Raw genomic sequence first — 19,899 nt, forward strand, 5'->3', positions numbered from 1 at the left:
ATTTTTAATTGCTCACCTTTACCCAACAGATTTCAAATTTACCAATATTCTGCTGATTTTCTTCAATTTCTCTAAAATCTACCATTCTTAATATAACTCCTTGTCTATTCTCTTTGACTAGGACCATACTCAACAGCTGTCCCCAAAGCATCCTGCTTCTCCTTCCCTGTAATAAAATCCTAATATAGCATAAATTGAAAAGAGCATTTCCCAAGGCATAGTCTGTGAAATACTAATCTTTGAAGACGTTCCAGAAAAGTAAGCTTGGAAATTTTGTATATATGTCATCTCTTAAAGACTGACAACAGCACTTTCTGAGTTAATATAAACACACACATACACATACTCACCCTTAATACACAGTCAGATACCTTCCTAATTTAACAACACACAGTATTATGCTGGGTTTAAGCACAGGAGAGATTTCTTAGGATTAGTATCGTTAAATTGTTACTACTGCTTTTTGTTGAAACAGAAATATAAAACAACAAAAATCTTTAAAAATAAAAATCTATCACAAAATGCTGAGCAGTTTTGTAACTTCTCCCAAATAGTTTATAACTTTGCTCTAATTTAACATACCAGGCACAGTACCTGCCCCTCCCCGGGAACTTTTCATCAAATCGATGAGGCAGATAGCAATAAGATGGTCACACAATAAATGTAAAACTGGAACTGCAATGAATGCCTACAAGACCTTTTACATGGTCTTGTAAAAGCACATAATAGAGGATAGAGCTTGTCAAGGAAGGCTTCTCTACAGAAGTGATAACTGGCAGTCTAAGATGGAAGGATAGCAATGTGTTGCCTCAGTGAAAAGGGGAGCAAAGGGCATTTTAGGCAGAGCTAGGAACAGTTTAGGCAAAGGCCCTGAAGCAAGAGGAAACAGGTAGAGCATGAGGGACTGACAGAAGCCTGTACGGCTGAGGCACTGAGATTTGTTTTGTTTTGTTAGGGCACTGAGATTTTTTTTTTTTAATTTTTTTAGAGAGCATGTGTGCATGCGAGTGGGGGTGGGGGATATCAAACTGAAATCAAGAGTTGGATGCTTAACTGACTGAGCCACCCAAGCACTGCACCACTCCCTTGTTCTTGAAGTGCTTTTTTTCTGTTAATTCTCCTGATACTTCGTTCTTCCAGTATTCTTTCTACGTCTCTGGCATTCTTGGTCTCCTTTTCAGGCCCATATTCCTTTCCTGTGTCCTTGAATGTTGGAAGGCCCAATTCTAAGCCCTGTCCTCTCTCCTCTGAACTCCACAGTTATCAAATTTATATCTATAGCTTTCATGGCTTCTTTATAGAGCTCAGACCTTTTCCCCTTTGCTCCAAATCCATAAATCTAGCTGCCTACTTGATGTCTTCCCTTGGGTACCTCAAAGATATTTCAAACACGGTATATAGTTTTTTAATTAAAAAAAATTTTTTTAAAGTAAACTTTACCCCCCATGTGGGGCTTCAACTCATAACACTGAGATCAAGAGTCACATGCTCTACCAACTGAGCCAGCCAGGCGCTCCCAAACATACTATCTTTAAAACGGAACCCAGAGCCCCTTACCTGCTCCTCTTTTGCCATTCCAGTCTCAGTGAATAGCTCTGCCTTCCATCTACTTACAGAAACCAGAAAGCTGGAAGTCTCCTGTTTATCTTAGAAAGTATCTTCTTCTTTACCTAACTCCCCCCACCATACACACACACACACAATCTAACTAAACTCTTATTCTTGTTGACTTTATCTCCTAAATCTCTCTCACATTAGCTGGAGGCTTTCCATCCCTTTGCTCATTACTTTAGTCAGAGCCACCTCACTTCATCTCCTTTCTAGAGTACTTAAACACTTCCTAAATGTTCTGCTTCCATTTTTGCTCCCCACCAGTCTATCCTCCACACTGTAGCCAAAATGATTTTTTAAAGGCAAACTGGTCACTCTTCTATTTAAATTCTCCTACAACTCTGGAGAATAGACAGGAAACTGAAAACTGATTAACTAAGGCAGGGGTAAGGGAACATGGGAGGAGGGATACAGGAAAAGGAATAAGACTTTAAAAAAAAAAGATTTATTCATTTATTTGACAGAGAAAGAGAGAATAGGGTGTGGGGCAGAAGGAGATGGAGAGAGAGAATCTCAAGCAGAGTACTCACTGAGCACAGAGCCCAACACAGGGCTCAGCCTTACAACCCCAAGATCATGACCTGAGCTGAAATCAAGAGTCGGACTCTCAACTGACTGAGCCACCCACAGTGCCCCAGGAACAAGACTTTTAACTGTTACCTCTGTATAATTTGTTGTTTTCTTTTGGAACTACATGAATGTATTATCCATTCCAAAAATTAAATCAATAAATTGAATTTTAAAAATACAGCATCACACTACTCTTAAAGGCTAGACTGAACTCCTCCCAATTAACTTATCTTTTAAACTTCATCTCCTACTATATACTCTCTTTTAAAAATTGGGGCACCTGGGTGGCTCATTCAGGTAAGTGTTGAACTCTTGATTTTGGCTCAGGTCATGATCTCAGGGTCATGAGATTGAGCCCCGCATCGGGCTCCATGCTGGATGTGAAGTCTGCTTAAGATTCTCTCTCTCTCCATCTCCCTCTGCCCCTCCACCCTGCTCTAAAACAAAACTAAACAAAACAAAACAAGGGAGTGGTTGGTAGTGTTGAATCCTCCTGTGTATTTAAGATGATGCTTTAAAAAAAAATTCTATTGCATTTAGTAATATGGAATTTTTTGCAACCTTAGTGGCAAGTTTTTCAGCATAATAATCAGGAAAAAAAAGCACAACTGGAGCTGGCTGAATGCTGAGTGAGCAATAAGGAAAGGGAGACTACAAATAGGGACAATTCTTTTGAGAAATTTGCTTTTGAAGGAAAGGGATAAGACCTGGCAGTACCAGTGATGATTAAGACTTGTGGTTATGTGTTTAAAAAGAAAAGAGTTGTGCCTATTAAAAGCTAACTGGGAATCACAGGGATCCCAAATAGCCAAAACAATTTTGAAAAAGAACAAAGTTAGAGGACTCACATTACCTGATTTCAAAATATGTTATAAAGCCACGTAATCAAAATGCTGTGATTCTGTCATAGAGGCAAACCTATAGACCAATGGATCAGAACAGAGAGCTCAGAAATAAACCCTCGCAAAAATGCTCAAACTGATCTTCAACAAGAGGGCCAAGACCATTAAAGGGGAAAGGACAGTCACTTCAACAAATGGTGTGGGAAAAACGGTATATCCGCATCTAAAAGAACAAACGTGGACTCCTACACATACACAAAAATACCCAAATGGATTAAAGATCTACACTTAGATACAAAACTATAAAATTCCTCAAAAAAACCACAAGGAAATAGCTTTATGACATTGGATTTGACAATGATTTTTTGAACACAATACCAAAAGCATAGACAACAAAAGCAAAAATAGACAAATGGGACTACATCAACTTTAAGACTTTAATGTATTAAAGGACACAATCAACAGGGTAAAAAGGCAATCCACACACTGGGAGAGAATATTTTCAAATCATACATCTGATAAGGGGTTAATATCCAGAATACATTTTTAAAACTCCTATAAATCAGTAACAAAAAATCATATAACCCTTAAAAAATGGGTAAAACACCTGAATAGACATTTCTCCAAAGAAAACATACAAATGGCCAACAAGCAAAGGAAATGATGTTCAACATCACTAATCATTAGAGAAATGCAAAGCAAAACCACAATGAGATATCACTTCACACCCATTAGGATAGCAACTATCAAAAAAAAAACAAAACCCAAAAACCAAAAAACAAAACCCAGAAAAATAAAATAAGTGTTGGTGAGGATGTAGAGAAATTGGAACCCTTGAGTACCATTGCTAGGACTGCAAAATGGTATAATCACTGTGGAAGACAGTACAGAGTTTCCTCAAAAAACTAAAAATAGAATGATCATCTGATTCAACAATCGAACTTGTGGGTATATATCCAAAAGAAATGAAAGCGAGGTCTTGAAGAGATATTTGTACCCCATGTTCACAGCAGCATTATTCACAACAGTCGAGAGAAGGAAGCAACCCAAATGTCCACCAATGGACGAACCCATAAACAAAATGTGGTATATACATACAGTGAAATATTATTCAGCCTTAAAAAGGAAGGAATTCCTGTCACATGCCACAACATGGATGAACCATGAGGATATTATGCTAAGTGAAATTAGCCAGTCACAGAAGGACAAATACTGCATGATTCTACTTATATGAGCTATCTAAAATAGTCAAACTCACAGAAGTAGAGAGTAGAATGATAGTTACCAAGGGCTGGGAGGAGGGGGAAAGGGGATTTGTTTAAGGGATATAAAGTTTCAGTTTCTCAAGATGAAAAAGTTCTGGAGATCTGTTTCACAACAGTACGAATATATTTAGCATTACAGAACTATACACTTAAAAATGGTTAAGATGGCAAATTTTGGGTTTTTTTTTACCATAATAAAAATATTTTTTAATTAAAAAAAATCTTAAGTTGATTCAAAATGATCCAGTCAACAGAAAGTTTAAAAAGCAGGTCTGTGCCAGAAACTAAACATTTTATATATATTAACTTACTTCTTATAATNGGGGCGCCTGGGTGGCACAGCGGTTGGGCGTCTGCCTTCGGCTCAGGGCGTGATCCCGGCGTTAGGAGATCGAGCCCCACATCAGGCTCTTGGACTATGAGCCTGCTTCTTCCTCTCCCGCTCCCCCTGCTTGTGCTCCCTCTCTCGCTGGCTGTCTCTCTCTGTCAAATAAATAAATAAAATCTTTAAAAAAAAAAAAAATAAAAAAATAAAATAAATAAAATAAAAAGCAGGTCTGTGCCAGAAACTAAACATTTTATATATATTAACTTACTTCTTATAATGATAAACTTACAAGTTTCTATCTTCATTTAATAGTTAAACTCTGGCACAGAGAGATGAAGTAACTTCCCAAAGTCACACAGCTAGTAAAGCCAAGATCGGATACCATGAAAAATGAAGCAATTTGTGCTTTTCACCACTATGCTACACATAAAAGAAACGACAATCATGTGGGGTCTTGAGAAGGCCAGAGGGCATGAGATCCAAAATCTAGGCCAGGGGCTCCCAAAGTTTCTCAGTTCATGGCACCCTATATGTCTTAGTAATCTTATGGTGCCCCCAGGCCAAATGTAACTGCAGTTCCGTTTAATAAATAGACTCCAACAACTTAATAAGTATTTATGTCCCAACAACTTAGTAACCATTTGAAAACATAATAAACAGAGATTGAAAGAAAAATAATTAATTTTAAATAACCACAGTTACTTTCTAACAGGATGTGTGAACTAATGGAAATTGTGCACTACACAACTTTTCAAACCTTGAAATCAGTTTGGACACCCTCACACTTTTGTTTTATGTGAACTCTTGTAGGGTCCCTGCTTCTTATCACAGCAAGTCCTGAAAAGCTAGCCTCATACAGCTATGACATCCTCAAAAGGAATGTGGTGCGATCTTACGTTGAAACCCTGCACTACCTGGAGTTACCTGTATGTGTAGCGTCTGAGAGAAGTGTTGTGTTCTCCTTAAAATTTTTAAATATCCTGCAGGACTCCTGTGAATTCACTGCAGTCCCCAGGACGCCTCAGTGTAGAGTTTGAGAGCTGTGGATCTAGGTCAAAGTCATAGAAGCAGAGAGGCTGGGTCTCAGATAGGAGTAGGGACGGTTCCTCTATTATGGCAGAATAGAAGGAGATTTATTTATGTAGCACCCAGGGACAACTGGGATTTCACAATTCATCCTAGGCTTCTACTTAGATCAAGGAGACTACCAAATGATGGGTACTTCACTGTGAAGGGCTACTGTGAATAAATATTTTATAAGAAGCATAGCTTTAACTGCTTTTCATTTCATAGTCACTTAAAGTAGTATATTTGCTAACCTAATAGTTTTATTTTAACTTTATTTTTTAAAATAAGGACCATAAATTACAACTGGCAAAAACACCTGATATGTTTTCTCTATTAGTGACACTGGTATATAAATAACATAATATTCTCAAATACAATGAATGTACAGTTGTTAGGTTCTCAAACCCAAACTTAGATGCCTGGTTTAAAAATGTACTTTTTTAATTGGTACATTCCAACTTCTATATCCAATATATAGTTCTAAATGTGAAACATATTTTAGGTGTTTGTATAAAATCTCAGTACAAGTATCCAAATATAATGCATTAAATACCTTCTCATTTGCTAGTTATGGTAGTAAAACTTTACTTTCCCTTTAAAAAGTAGATAAATGGCATTTCTATGTTTGCTTCTATTTTGTTAAATATGAAAATCAACAAGAAACAGATTATTCAGATTTTGAACTCATTTAGCTTTCCATATATTTGCTATTAACTATAACTGAATATATGAGAGAAATTCATAGTCCTGAACCAGCCTCCTTTGGGGCAAAATACCTTGAAGATCCAAAACATTATTAGGCATGAATGCCAAGGGTGGAGGCAGGGAAATTGCAATTTCTTTAAAGAAATGCTTTAAAATGAAAACAATTAATAAAAGAAAAGAAAGAACCATTTATGAAAAGGACAGGAAGGAAATGTTAATTGATGATACAAAGATACATTATCATAAAGATCAAAATTTTCTTTTGTGTCATAACCATGTTCCAAAACCGGGTTCATATCTTACTGTATTTTTAAGAGTAAATATTTACTGTATCAGTGAGTTGTCTTAGGTCATCAAACTTTGGATTGAGATAATCAAGAGATAATAAAAATTTTCCTTCTGTTTTTCCTGGAAAATTCACTTTTTGCCGAAGAAAGAGTAATTGTCAAGGCATGATATTTTTTTTTAAAGATTTTATTTCTTTATTTGACAGAGAGAGACAGCCAGCGAGAGAGGGAACACAAGCAGGGGGAGTGGGAGAGGAAGAAGCAGGCTCCCAGCAGAGGAACCTGATGTGGGTCTCGATCCCAGAACGCCAGGATCACACCCTGAGCCGAAGGCAGACGCTTTAACGACTGCGCTACCCAGGCGCCCCTGTCAAGGCATGATATTAAACTCAGCTGAACATTAAGATTACTCAGGTGCAGTACTGTATATGTGCAAATATAGACACATGTTCTTATTCTTAATGTAAATCTTTGTGGGTACGATGGCCATGGGCGTGCAGCACTGAGAGCTTCTTCAGGGGGACCGGAGGCGAGGAACCTGTCATAGCTGACTGACGAAAGCTACACTTTCCCTGGGTGGCTGCTAGACAATGTCTGAGCATGGTCAGGTGCTAGTTCAAAAGGGGACTCCTCTAATGAGCAACTTTGGCTCAGGGACCCCCCATTTAGTCTCCCTGAAACGTTCTCAGCATCATACTACAGCCTGAGGCACTTAATACCCAGTCTTTTTTCCACAGTTTATACCCTGCTCCTTTCACAGAGTTCAGACCAGCATCCCAGGCAAAAGACCCTTCCCACCTACTTTTGCTCCCTTCCCCCCTCATCTTTCATATCTCCTCCATAAATTTCCTGCATTCGTAGTACAGGGAGATTTCTTCTTTTTAATCTTTATTTATTTATTTTCTAAGTGATCTCAACCCCCAACATGAGGCTCAAACTCGTGACCCCGAGATCAAGAGTCGCAAGCTCTACTGACTGAGCCAGCCAGGCGCCCCCAGTACAGCTTGACATCTGCTTCTTAGAAGCACTCTGGACGTGTTTAAAAAAGATTTCAGTTAAAGAATACACGTATAAATTGTTAAAATGTCAAAGAATACCTGGAATTAAAACAACTGTTTACTGCCTAATCCCGCCACAGCCTCTCTCATCCCACTTGCAAATGAGATAATTTTTAACTCTTACAATAGCTCCTTCTGGTTCTATGCCCACATTTCTAAGCATGTTTTGTCACTTAGAATAGCCATTAAGGTGCATGTAAAAGAAACCTAAAAAACAAACAAACAAACACCCTATCACTGAGTAGAATGGATTTGTTTTTCTTCACAGAACCGGAAATCTGCAGTTAGGCAGTCCATGGCTGATAAGACAGGTCCATGATATCATCAGGTACCAGGAACCTACTTTTCATCCCCTCCCCCTTCATTAAGTGGCTTTCTGTGACCATTACTCCAGCAATTAGTTCTCCTCTTTTCCTTCATCAGTTTTTCCCCTCTCTATTGGATCACTGCCATTAGCATACCAATAGAAATAGATGTTATTTCTCCTACCTAAAAAAGAAATAAGAACCTCTTTTGACTCCACTTCTTCAAGCTCCTGCCCTATTTCTCCATTTTCCTTTGAAACATAACCCCTTCTTATGTTGCTAATTCCTAATTTCTCTCCTCCCATTTTCTCTTAAATATATTCCAACTGGGCTTCTGTCCACACCCTCTATTGAAACTGCCCTTATCCAAGTCACTGGTGATCTCCCTGCTCTTCCAACCAATGGTCCATCTCAGGCATCTTGTTACCGTTTTCTTACATAACAGTAACACTTCATTGTCTTCTTGAAACCTAGTTTCCAGGATACACACTCCCTCCAGTATGTTCTGGCTACTCCTTCTTAGTCTCCTTGCTCCATCTCTCCCTTTCTCTATCTCCAATTCCCCAAAGCTGTAGGACACCAGGACTCAGCCCTTCAGCTTCCTCTAGTTCTGTATCTAAACTCACTCCCTTGGTGATCTTCACCAATCTCTGGGCTTTAACACCATCCGTGTGGCTCCCTCCCAAATTTATCTCTCCAGCCCAGACTTTCCTCTCAACTATTTGACTTCTCCACTTGAATATCCAATGGCCTTTCAATCACTGATGTCCAAAACTAAGTAACCTGATATTTCCCTCAAAAATGTCACTTTTGAATCTCCCCCATCTCAATAAATGGCAACTCCATTCTTCAACCTGCTCAGAAATTTTTTCTATCTACCACATTTGATCCATCAGCAAATTCTGATGGCTCAAAACTCAAAATATGCCCAGAATCTGGCCACTTCTCACCACTCAACCACTACCATCCAGTCAAGGCCACCACTATTCACCTGGACCATGGCAACAGACTTCTAACCTGTTCCATCTTCATTCTCTTCAGTTCGTTCCTATCTTAACACCCAGAGCAATCCAACTGAAAAGTGAATTAGATCAAGTTCCTCTCTGCTCAAAACCTTTCAAGGGTTTGCCATCTCACTCAAAGTAAAAGCCAAGTCCTATCAAAGGCCTAAAAGGTCCTATATAACTAGTGCCTAATTTCCTCTCTGATTTCAATTCCTGCTACTCTTCTCCTTGCTCATTCCATTCTAGTCCCATTGACTCTTTCTAGTTCTTCAAACATGTCAGGCATACTCCCATCTCAGGGCCTTTGTATCTACTGTTCCCTCTCCCTGGAACGCTCTTGTCCAGATATCTCCCACTGCTTGCTCCTTCATGTCTTAATCACATGATATTTCAGTAAGGCCTTTCCTGGTCACCAAATATCAGGCCCATCATGCCCCATCATCTCCCATGCATAACTCCCTATCTTTCTTGCTTTGTTTTTCTCTAACGGTTTTTACTTTCTTACATACCCTAAATTTTACTTATCAGTATTTTCATTACTATCTCCCTATTGGAATGTAAACCACAGGGGAACAAGAATATTGATAATTTTTGTCTTTTTGTTCACTAGTATCCCCAGCATTGAAAATACTATCTGGCATATAGTAGACACAAAGTATATATATGTCTTGAGTGAAAAAAATGGTTAAAAGCAGGCCTCTGCCCCTCAGCATATTTCTGATTCAGACTAGAAGAAAGCAAAGAGGAGAAACTGAAAAAGCACATCCCAGGTGAGTCTGGCCCCTTTAGTAAGTTTTCTTGTAAGTCCTATCAGTGACCTGTGCTTACTTTGGCCAGTGCTACTTCATATGGCCACCTCCAGCTTCATAAAGGAATAGGGTAAATGAGTGCTTTCAACTGGTCACATTGCCACTGGGAACATCAGGGTCTGATCATAAAGAAAAATGGATATTGGGCAAGCAACTAGCAATGTCTTCCATATGTTATTTCTTTAGTCATTACTTACTGATTTCCTATTACCATGAATCAAGATTTAATTCTCTTATATCCCTTCTCTCTTATTTATTATTTTCTTAAGTTCTGTATCAGATCAGATACTAGATTTATCAGCTCCTTTTCTTCCCTCCCTCCAATATTCCTAGTAGAATTTTCTGTCCCCTGCCCCAGTTTGGACTAGTTGCTTTCTAGGCCAAGACACAGTTATCATCCTAAGATTTCTCTTCACTTCTTCTTATGTAAGATCCTCTGTTTCTGGGATCCTAAGAAATCTGGTTTCTTGGTTTATTCTGTTGCTTTAGGATGGCACATCTTCCAATAACTTCCTGAGAAAAGTACCTACCAGGTAAATTTTTTTGAGAGCTAACAAGTCTGAAAATGTCCCTGTTTGAATGACAATTTAGAATTCTACATATAGAATTCTAGGCTAAAAATCACTTCCCTTCAGAATTATGAAAGCATTATTTCACTGTCTTCTCTCTGTGTTGCTGTTGGGAAGTCTGATTCCCATTCCTCTGTATGTATCTTATTTTCTTTTCTACTCTGAAAGCTTTTTGGATCTTCTATCTTTGGTTTCTTAAAATTCACAAAATAAGCCTTTATATTGATTTTTTTTCAGTCACGGGTTTTTTCACACTGGAAACAAGCACCCTCCAGTTCTGGGAATTTTTCTTCTATTAATTTTTTGTTTCTTCCCTTCTCTTTCCTATTATTATTTAGATATTAAACCTTCTGACCTAACACTCTAATTTCCTTATCTTCTATTGCCTATTGTTCACTAATATGTCCTTTTGTCATTCTGTTATGCAGTACAGGGATATTTCAACTTTCTCTTTCGATTCTCCTATTAATTTTTCTATTTAAAATGCTGTCATATTTTTAATTCCCAACAGCCCCTGCCCTTTTCCCCAAGGATTCCGTTTTTAAAAATAGCTTCCTATTTTTGTTTCAAAGATGCAACAGCTCCTCTTACATCTCTGGGGGGATTAATTTTAATTCCCCTAATTGAGTTCTGTTTATTACACTTAGTCCCTGGTTCTTTATCTTTAGTTTGTTTTAAACTCACACATAAAGATCTTGGATTTACAGATGGAGAATTTCTTCAAAAGTATCATAATCTCTGGTTATGTGGAAAAGTAAATCTCTTTAAAAATTGATTGGGAGCTGGTTGTGTATTGGTAGGCTTATTAACTTATAACTCCACTACAAGGATACTGGATGGCACATCTACCTTTTGTAAGGAAACTACCAAATATAGATATCAACGGCCATTGCTCTGGGTCAAAGGGTGGAAGAGGAATAATTTATTTTTTTCGGAGAAGGTTCCCTTAAACAGGTTACACAGAGACATACACCTCACTGCTAGAGAGGGGGACGATCTCACCATTCCAGATACAGACTTTCATTTAAGCCCCTTATTCTCAGTGTAGCCTCTCACTTCTACTATGTATTGTGCTTAGCAATCTCAAGTCCAGAAACCCTCTGGGTTGGTGTTTCCAGAAAATAATTATCCTATCTCATTTGTTCTTTATACAAACTGCCTCTAGCTTTCCTGTTTTATCCTACATCTTAATGCCAGGCTAATCTCTATGCCTTCTCTCTAAACTCTTACTATCTTTTCACTAAACTTTATTATCTTTTTACCTGGAATCCTACAACTTAGTACTCATTAGTGTCTTAGTGATTTCATGTGTCTATATTCCTTGACTAGGTTATACTGGGGACTCAGCCCACATCTTACACTTCCTTAGTGCATCCCGTAATGATGGCACTCAATAAATACAGTGTGATAAGTTTGATATAAGTATATGCTGTTTCTAATAGTTGTAACTTAAAGTCATGGTTTGTCAATTATTTTATGAGAAAACCAAACTGATTTTTTTTTATTTTTTATAATAATCTTTTATTATGTCATGTTAGTCACCATACAGTATATCCTTAGTTTTTGATGTAATGTTCCATGACTCATTATTTGTGTATAACACCCAGTGCAGTATGCAATACATGCCCTCCTTAATACCCATCACCAGCCTATCCCAAACTGATTTTCAATACAATTTGATGAAAGAAAAGATCAGGTAATGGTGCTATCAATTGTACAGCTGAGGAAATTATGATAAAATGAGTTCCAAAAACTCACAATTTATCTGTGATAGACTTAGAAAATAATTTATATTTTTACATAGCATGTCCAGTAATTCATTATAAGAACCAAAAAAGAAAACTATCTTTTCTTGGCATTTTTAAAAAAGATTTATTTATTTTATTATCTTTTTTTTTAAATATTTTATTTATTAGAGAGAGAGAGAGAGAGAGACAGCAAGAGAGGGAACACAAGCAGGGGGAATGGGAGAGGAAGAGGCAGGCTCCCAGTGGAGCAGGGAGCCCGATGTGGGGCTAGATCCCAGGACCCCGGAATCATGACCCTAGCTGAAGGCAGACGCTTAACGACTGAGCCACCCAGGCGCTCTATTTATTTATTTTAGAGAGAGAAAGCATGAGCAGCGGGAGGGACAGAGGAAGAGGGAGAGAGAGAATGCCCAAGTAGACTCCCTGCTGAGTGCAGAGCCCAATGCAGGGCTCCATCCCAGAACCCTGAGATCATGACCCAAGCTGAAACCAAGAGTTGGCTGCTCAACTCAACTGACCCACCCAGGCGCTCCACTGGCATTTTGAAATCGTACCTGGAAATGTGGAACTACTATAGAAAGAAATCAGAGTACAGCTTACTATTTCATATACTTTCGTAGCTGATTATACATATACGATTCAAATAATTTAATCTAAAATCAATGTATGTGAGGTTATATCTATCTTAATGATTACATTGTTTTTAAATAATTATGCAATAACCTGTAAATATGAATGTGACGTAAAGCACAATTTAAAGAATTTAAAAATTCCACCATAGTGGTATACAATTTAATAGTCTCCCAATGCTGAAACTATTATTCCTTTTTTAAAATGAATAGTTTGTAAAACGGTTTAAGAAATTCAAAGTGGAAATTATTCAACACTTTCTTATAACAAAATGATTTTAGGAGAACAAAAAGGAGAGAGAAATATTTTGATAACTAATGAAACTAAAACTCTAAATTACATCTCATACTTTTAATGCATTTCAAACTAGAAATAGGCATAGTCTGAAAAACCAACTTTAAAAACAACTTTCATACAGAATGTATGTACAGTTAAGTCTTGATTTATAAACTTCTGAATTTGCAAGTGGAGGGAATTATTCTTAAATGGTACAATTTATAGGTCATTGGATCAACAACATGAACTAAGTGTTGGTTATGATGACAACCTATAAAATCTCATTAATCAACAGGAAAAAATCCAGGCTCAAAATGTATCCTCTGAAATCCTTTATTTTTTTGTAGTTACCCTACTAATTTCTAAACAGTTGGACATTTTGAAGAAATAAGGATCCCTTAAAAAGAAGACAACTGTAAGTCTTAAATTTGCCATTTTGGGGGGTAAAAGATTTACATTAGTTGAGGAGTGGCCACAATCAAAGACTGAGAGTTCAATTATGTTAGCACCAAGGTACTGAAGAACTTCCAATTTCACCCCTTTTTAAGAGTATGTTGTGGTCAATTGTCACCATTTTAGGGCTAAATATATGGGGAAAACTACTAATAAAAATTTAAGCCTGTGTTATGTTTGGAGCCACCACACCACACAAAAGGAGGACCCTTGAGTAACTTGGGGAATACTTATTTTGCAACTAACAAAAGGTTAAGGGGATCCTTTTAAAAATTTAGTTTGAGCACCAAATTCTTAATTTACTGTAATATTAGAGATCTTTAGAATAATGCACATACACACATATTTTTAGAAGCCTTAGCTCACAGTCTTGTTTAGAAATCGAGGAAGTGGGGGCGCCTGGGTGGCACAGCGGTTAAGCGTCTGCCTTCGGCTCAGGGCGTGATCCCGGCGTTATGGGATCGAGCCCCACATCAGGCTCTTCTGCTATGAGCCTGCTTCTTCCTCTCCCACTCCCCCTGCTTGTGTTCCCTCTCTCGCTGGCTGTCTCTATCTCTGTCAAATAAATAAATAAAATCTTTAAAAAAAAAAAGAAATCGAGGAAGTGGATAAATAGTGTTAGGAGGTCTCTCAAAAGCCCTAAAGATGTGGGGACTAATCAGGATGGGCAGGGTGGAGGTCAAGTCATCTTATTAAAATATATCATCACATCAAGAATGTGTTGATAGTAAAAGGTCTATTTTAGGAGTAACATCAATCACACAAACAAAGCACAAAACATGACAGAACATAAAGAAAGATAAATTTCATTGGAAATATTAAAAGCTACTCATTGGTATGACAGTCTAAAGAAACCACTACTGTCAGTTTGCTATAAATTGCGGAAGTAATTTTACATATATTCTAGCATGAAAATTCCTTTTCTACACTGAAGTAATTTAATAGTGAGGGACGTCTTCCTCCTTATTCCCCCTATATACAAATACACAAAAACTTGCTTAAAAATTAAAATGCAGTAACATCTATTTAAAAAGGATTGCCTAGGGGCACCTGAGTGGCTCAGTCAGTGAAGCGGTTAAGCGTCTGCCTTCAGCTCAGGTCATGATCTCGGGGTTCTAGGATGGAGCCCTGTGTCAGGCTCCCTGTTCAGCGGGGAGCCTGCTTCTCCCTCTCCCTCTCCCCCCTGCTTGTGCACTTTCTCTTCGTCAAGTAAATAAAATCTTTTAAAGAGATTAAAATTGAAAAAAAAATAATAAAAAGGATTGCATATTGGGATGCTTCACTGCATATTTTTAAGATGCCTGACATGTTCCAACTTACCCTGTGCAATAGTCAGGGTGGAGGCCACGAGACAGACCTCTTACTATGGGTAGGAGGCTTGCCCTCCAGTCAAATTATTTTGAGCCTGCTTTTAAGGTGAGTAATGGCATTGAGAAGTACAATGAGTTGTACTAAGCTTAAAACTTTCTGGAGCATATTTTGTATTCAAGTTTAAAAGTTTGATTAAAACTTTAATGAAAACAACTTATGAATTTTTAAATAATCTCATCCTTTTGAATAGAATTCTAAGTCGAATTTAGAAAGTATTATGCTGCTAATAATATTAATTCAGCCTTGCAGTCTCTGCAAAAAAATAACTTATGCCATTTGAGGAGGTAACTAGTTATCTTCATGAGTAAAAGTAGACTAGTTTAAACAAAAAATGAAGAAAAACTAGACTCCATTAAAATGACAGTCTATATTCAAATACTCAGTTAAGATATGTTCATAATAACTACAAATTCAACATTTAGATCCATAGGCCTAAACTTCAAACAAGAATAGTAGACCTAAAATAAATCACATTATAAACAAATAAGAATTTAAATTCACACAGGGTATTCAATTCCATAAAACAGTTATAATTATTAGTAGTACCGATATAACTCCAATTACATGTATGAGTAGAATATGACTAATGATTCTTTAAATCACAAACAAGTAAGCTTTTCTAGGCAACTAGAATTTCTTAAGCTGATAAACAAAGCTAAGCCATTTGTCCATTATTTTCTGATCAATGGTCACTAATTATTATGTCCTGAATCTAGACCCATTCAACATGTAGCTCATGTTGTCTATCTAGGTCCTAACTGTGCTGTCTAACAGAATTTTCTGTGATGGAAATGTTCTTTATCTATATTGTCTATATGACAACATTTGGCTACTGAGCACTTAAAATGAGGGTAGTGCAACTGAGGAACTGAATTTTTAACTTTATTTAATTTTAATTAGTATAAATTTATTTTTAAATAGCCACAGGTGACTGGTGGCTATCATATTCAACAGCACAACTTAGAGGGTTCAAAAAATAAGAGCAAATGTCTTGTTATGTTAGGTCTAACTCTAGTCCGCTTGTTGATTTCAATAAGCATAGTACTCACAAATGCTTACTAGAGGAATATGCCAAAAAACCTTCTGTCCTGTGGTTTTATCTCCACTCAAAAATATGATTAAATTTATTCCAGGAAACATCTGATACAACATTCAGACAAATCTAAATAAAAAAAGACCATTTTTATTAGCATTCATAGTGTCACTACAACTATACTGATTAATGAGGCGGCCCGGTGGCCTATGTCAATCTGTCTAATGTTAGTTCTAGAATGACTAGAATTCAAACTATGAAATATCCACTCCAAAAAAGTTTTTGTCCATTACCTATCATAAACACAAGAATACCAATTACTGCATAGTTTTCAGCTCCATTGGTTAAACACTGCAAAAGTATGTCAAACCATTTTACCTGACAGACATATTTGTTCTTCCATTTGCTCAGCACACAGTGACTGTTTTGCATTAATTCCTGAAGGAAACAGAAAAAGAGAGAGTGCAGTTGGCTATACACGTTGTTATCAGTTAGAGTGCCTCTGATTTGCAAGCACCAAAAAAAAAAAAAAAAAAAGAAGAAGAAGAAGAAGTTAAGCATGCCACACAAAGATGCAACTGTTTTGGAACTCCTTACTAGACAAAAGCAAAGCTATCATCACCAGGAGAGCTGATCCTTTATGAAAATTAAAACTGTTGAAAGATGTTTTAAAACAGATTTGTTTGTTGGCATTTTTGAAACTTTGGAAAGATACCTCCAACTCCTTGAGTGAGTCTCGAAGTTTTTCTGGGCGTCTATTTTTGAGTGTCCACGGATAATCTCGTGCTGGCAAATGAAACATGTACTACAGTTAGCTAAACATGATTTAAAAAGGAAACTCTGCTTAGCAGTGTGCCTTAGGAGGATTAAAATATAACACCTCCTTAATTGAGAGGAAGTGGGCTTCATTTCCATCATCAAATAACAGCCTTTTTTCTGAAAGGCTTTGTCATAGGAACAGGATTTTTACCACAAAACAATCTCGGTGATCATAATTTTATGATGACAACCAACACAGCTCAGAGAATCCCTGGGAAAGTTTCCTAGTCCTGTGAATCTAGTACCTATTGTAAATGACCAACTCTTTACCAGAGAATTAACTTTCTCATATAAATAATTAAAAGTTCAATCCAAAAGAAATTCCAAATTCTGCAAGAAACCCTCTCAGGTCTGAAAATTCCTACGAGTGAATGGATATACTGAGGAAAGAAATAAAACACAAAATGTGATGCGCAGAATATAAATTTTAAAGTAAGCATCACCTATTAAAACTTTTTTACAAAAATGATCTTTAAAATGTACACTACATTTCAATAATGATAAGCCTTTGTTTTGTTTTAAATCCATTTAATTAAAAGATAAAATTTAGTAGAATCTCAATGTTAGCCTAAGACAAACTAAAAATAGATTTAAGAACAAAATGTTAAACTCATTTTAATCATATCTACTTCATCATGAAAATAAATCCATCTTTGAATTCTCCTAAATAATAACTCTAAAAATGAGTTGTATGTATGTATGTTTATTCTGTGTGCATACTCATATAATATACAGTATATACTGACATTTAAATTTCACAGAATTACTACATATCTTATTTCAGCAAATTAATTTCATTCTATAAGCATAACGTATGACGTATAGAGCATATGTGCAAACTTTTAAATTTATATTGCAGTTACAACATACAGCATTGAAAAACATTAAATGTCAACTTGCTCATTTAAAACAAGGGAACAAGTCGGACTTTCAGCTCCACCTGTATTCCAAATAAAACTTAGATTATATTTAATTTCAAGTCATTAAAAGCTATCTTTCATTGTAGCCATATTATATATATATTTATATATTTGAGAACAGAAAAGACTAGGAAGAATAAAATGCTAATACTAATCATTACAAATTTTCTTTTCTTTTTTTTTTTTTTTTACAAATTTTATATTCTCAAAATGGGTAAAACATATTAACAATTCAGGCATGGTACGTATAACAAAACGTTTATCAGAGTTTAGGTATGATACACTTATTTTAAATATATTAAATGATATAAATATGGTTCATTAAGAAAGTTTATGTTTACGCAGGCATGTATCTTACCAAACTGGATAGAGATTTCAATGATCTAAATTAGAAATGCCTACCAAATATAATTTTCACTCATATGTTTATATACCTAAACAATGGGAATTTATAATTATAAGAAATTTGGAAGGAACACTTCCTATTTGTGCAGAAAGCTTAAAATATTTTTAAGACTGAATCTTCAGGGATATTAAAGTTCCAGTTTTATAATAATTACAAAAAAAGTATAAAGTAAACTTACATTCTGCCAGCTTCTGCTTTTCTTCTAAGTTACCATGCTCTGTCACTGATACTGTGGCAGGAGAAAGAAGGAAAGAAGAAAAAAGAACTGGAAATTATTTTAATTAAAATACTTTGTATTTTTAAATGCACATATATAATGTATACTATGCACATTTTGACACTAATAAATTACGCTAAATTTTCTAAAGGCAGCTGGAAAAAATGCCATGATGTGGGTGTTTTCATGTCATACAGGTACTTCCTAAATTTGTAGTAAAAAGGCTTGCATAGCACAACAGGTGGGCCAATATCCTGAGCTCACAATCTCATCAGATAGGGAAGAGAACTGCAACCAAGTCCAAAACAGAAGCCACTTCAGTCTTTCATCAGAACCATAAAGTTAGCCTATTAGCCACCAAGCTAAGCACACAGGATACCCACACAAGCCTCGCTTCAACAGAGACTAAAACAGGAAGTAACGAGCTAGAAAGACCTTTTGGCCCATCATGAAACTTCTGGGATTAACAGGATTAATCAGATAAAGAAAATTGATCATTCACTCAGAAATGCCTATTTCAGATATCAGGTGAGGATCCAGGAGGCCAGCAACAGTGGGACCCACGCATTAACAATGCCCTCTACTGGGACACTGATAGATAAATGTGAATAGACTGTCCAGTTATCAGTTGGATCGGCAGTAAAATGAATATTTTCATGTTCTTCTGTGGCATTTTCTCAATATTGCTTTATTTTATATAGAACAGATATCAACCTCAGTATTTTTCTAAAGAACTGAAATGACTTTTTTGATTTTAGAATTTATCTAAAGCTCAAAAAAAGAGTTTTTAATGGTCAATATTTTATAGTTTACAATATTTCATTTATAAAAATTAGTTGAATAGAATAGATACTTTACCTGGTGGGTCTTTCTTGTCATAATACTGGTAGATCCCTATGTCTCTATCTATGGAAAAGAAATAACATTAGATTATGGTAAAAAGTTCTGGAGAATAAGAAGCCAAACCATATTATATGGCAGGACTGGAGTTACGGGGCAGGTAGGCAAGGACAGAAACAATCTTTTTATGTTACTAGAAATAAATACATTCAAAAGTATCTGGACATGATTTCATTTATTCTAGGGAGCTGTAGGAACTGGAAAGTTTATCAATCTAATTTAAAAAGATTTACACAAAACTAGAAGGGCATGAGGAAAGGAGTAGTAAAAAAACAAAACAAAAACTGAAATCAAGGAAGACCAGCCTTTCTCTTTCACACTTCCTCTGATATTTTTCACAGGGTGTTACCAAAAGGAACTGCCACTAAGCAATGCCACATGAAATTAGAGGAAGGAAAAAAAAAAATGCCCTGTTGGATTCTGAGCTATTGCTTTCTTCTCTTCAGTTTAGCTTGAATCTAGTATGGTGCTTGGGGGGAAATTTGCAGGACAGAAAGAGAAAATTAGAGGAAAGAATGGCTAAGTTATCTGAACTTGTTTAGACTCAGAAAACCCTCCAAACCCATTCAAATTCAGGTGCTCTCCTGGGGGTACAAAAGCAAAGCAAGGCTTCCGAGATGTTGAGAGTGATTTAACCAAGTACTCTGTCCTTGCAAATGAATTACAGGAAAATAAAATAATTGTGTCCATTTTATTCCTATCTGT

General features: G+C 36.4%; 1 protein-coding gene across 1 annotated transcript in view; it reads right to left on the reverse strand.

Annotated features, from left to right (window-relative positions):
• Window positions 1-19,899, reverse strand: part of WDPCP (WD repeat containing planar cell polarity effector) — a 353,246-nt gene that overhangs the window by 227,014 nt on the left and 106,333 nt on the right. Inside the window, exons 4-7 of the mRNA XM_034657274.1 lie at window positions 19,153-19,200; window positions 18,256-18,306; window positions 16,648-16,718; window positions 16,311-16,370 (exon numbers count right to left, since the gene is read on the reverse strand). Of these exons, the coding sequence (XP_034513165.1) occupies window positions 16,311-16,370; window positions 16,648-16,718; window positions 18,256-18,306; window positions 19,153-19,200 (230 nt within the window). The remainder of the gene's footprint in view (window positions 1-16,310; window positions 16,371-16,647; window positions 16,719-18,255; window positions 18,307-19,152; window positions 19,201-19,899) is intronic.

Source organism: Ailuropoda melanoleuca, chromosome 4, assembly GCF_002007445.2.
Source record: "Ailuropoda melanoleuca isolate Jingjing chromosome 4, ASM200744v2, whole genome shotgun sequence".
Taxonomy (NCBI): Eukaryota; Metazoa; Chordata; class Mammalia; order Carnivora; family Ursidae; genus Ailuropoda; species Ailuropoda melanoleuca.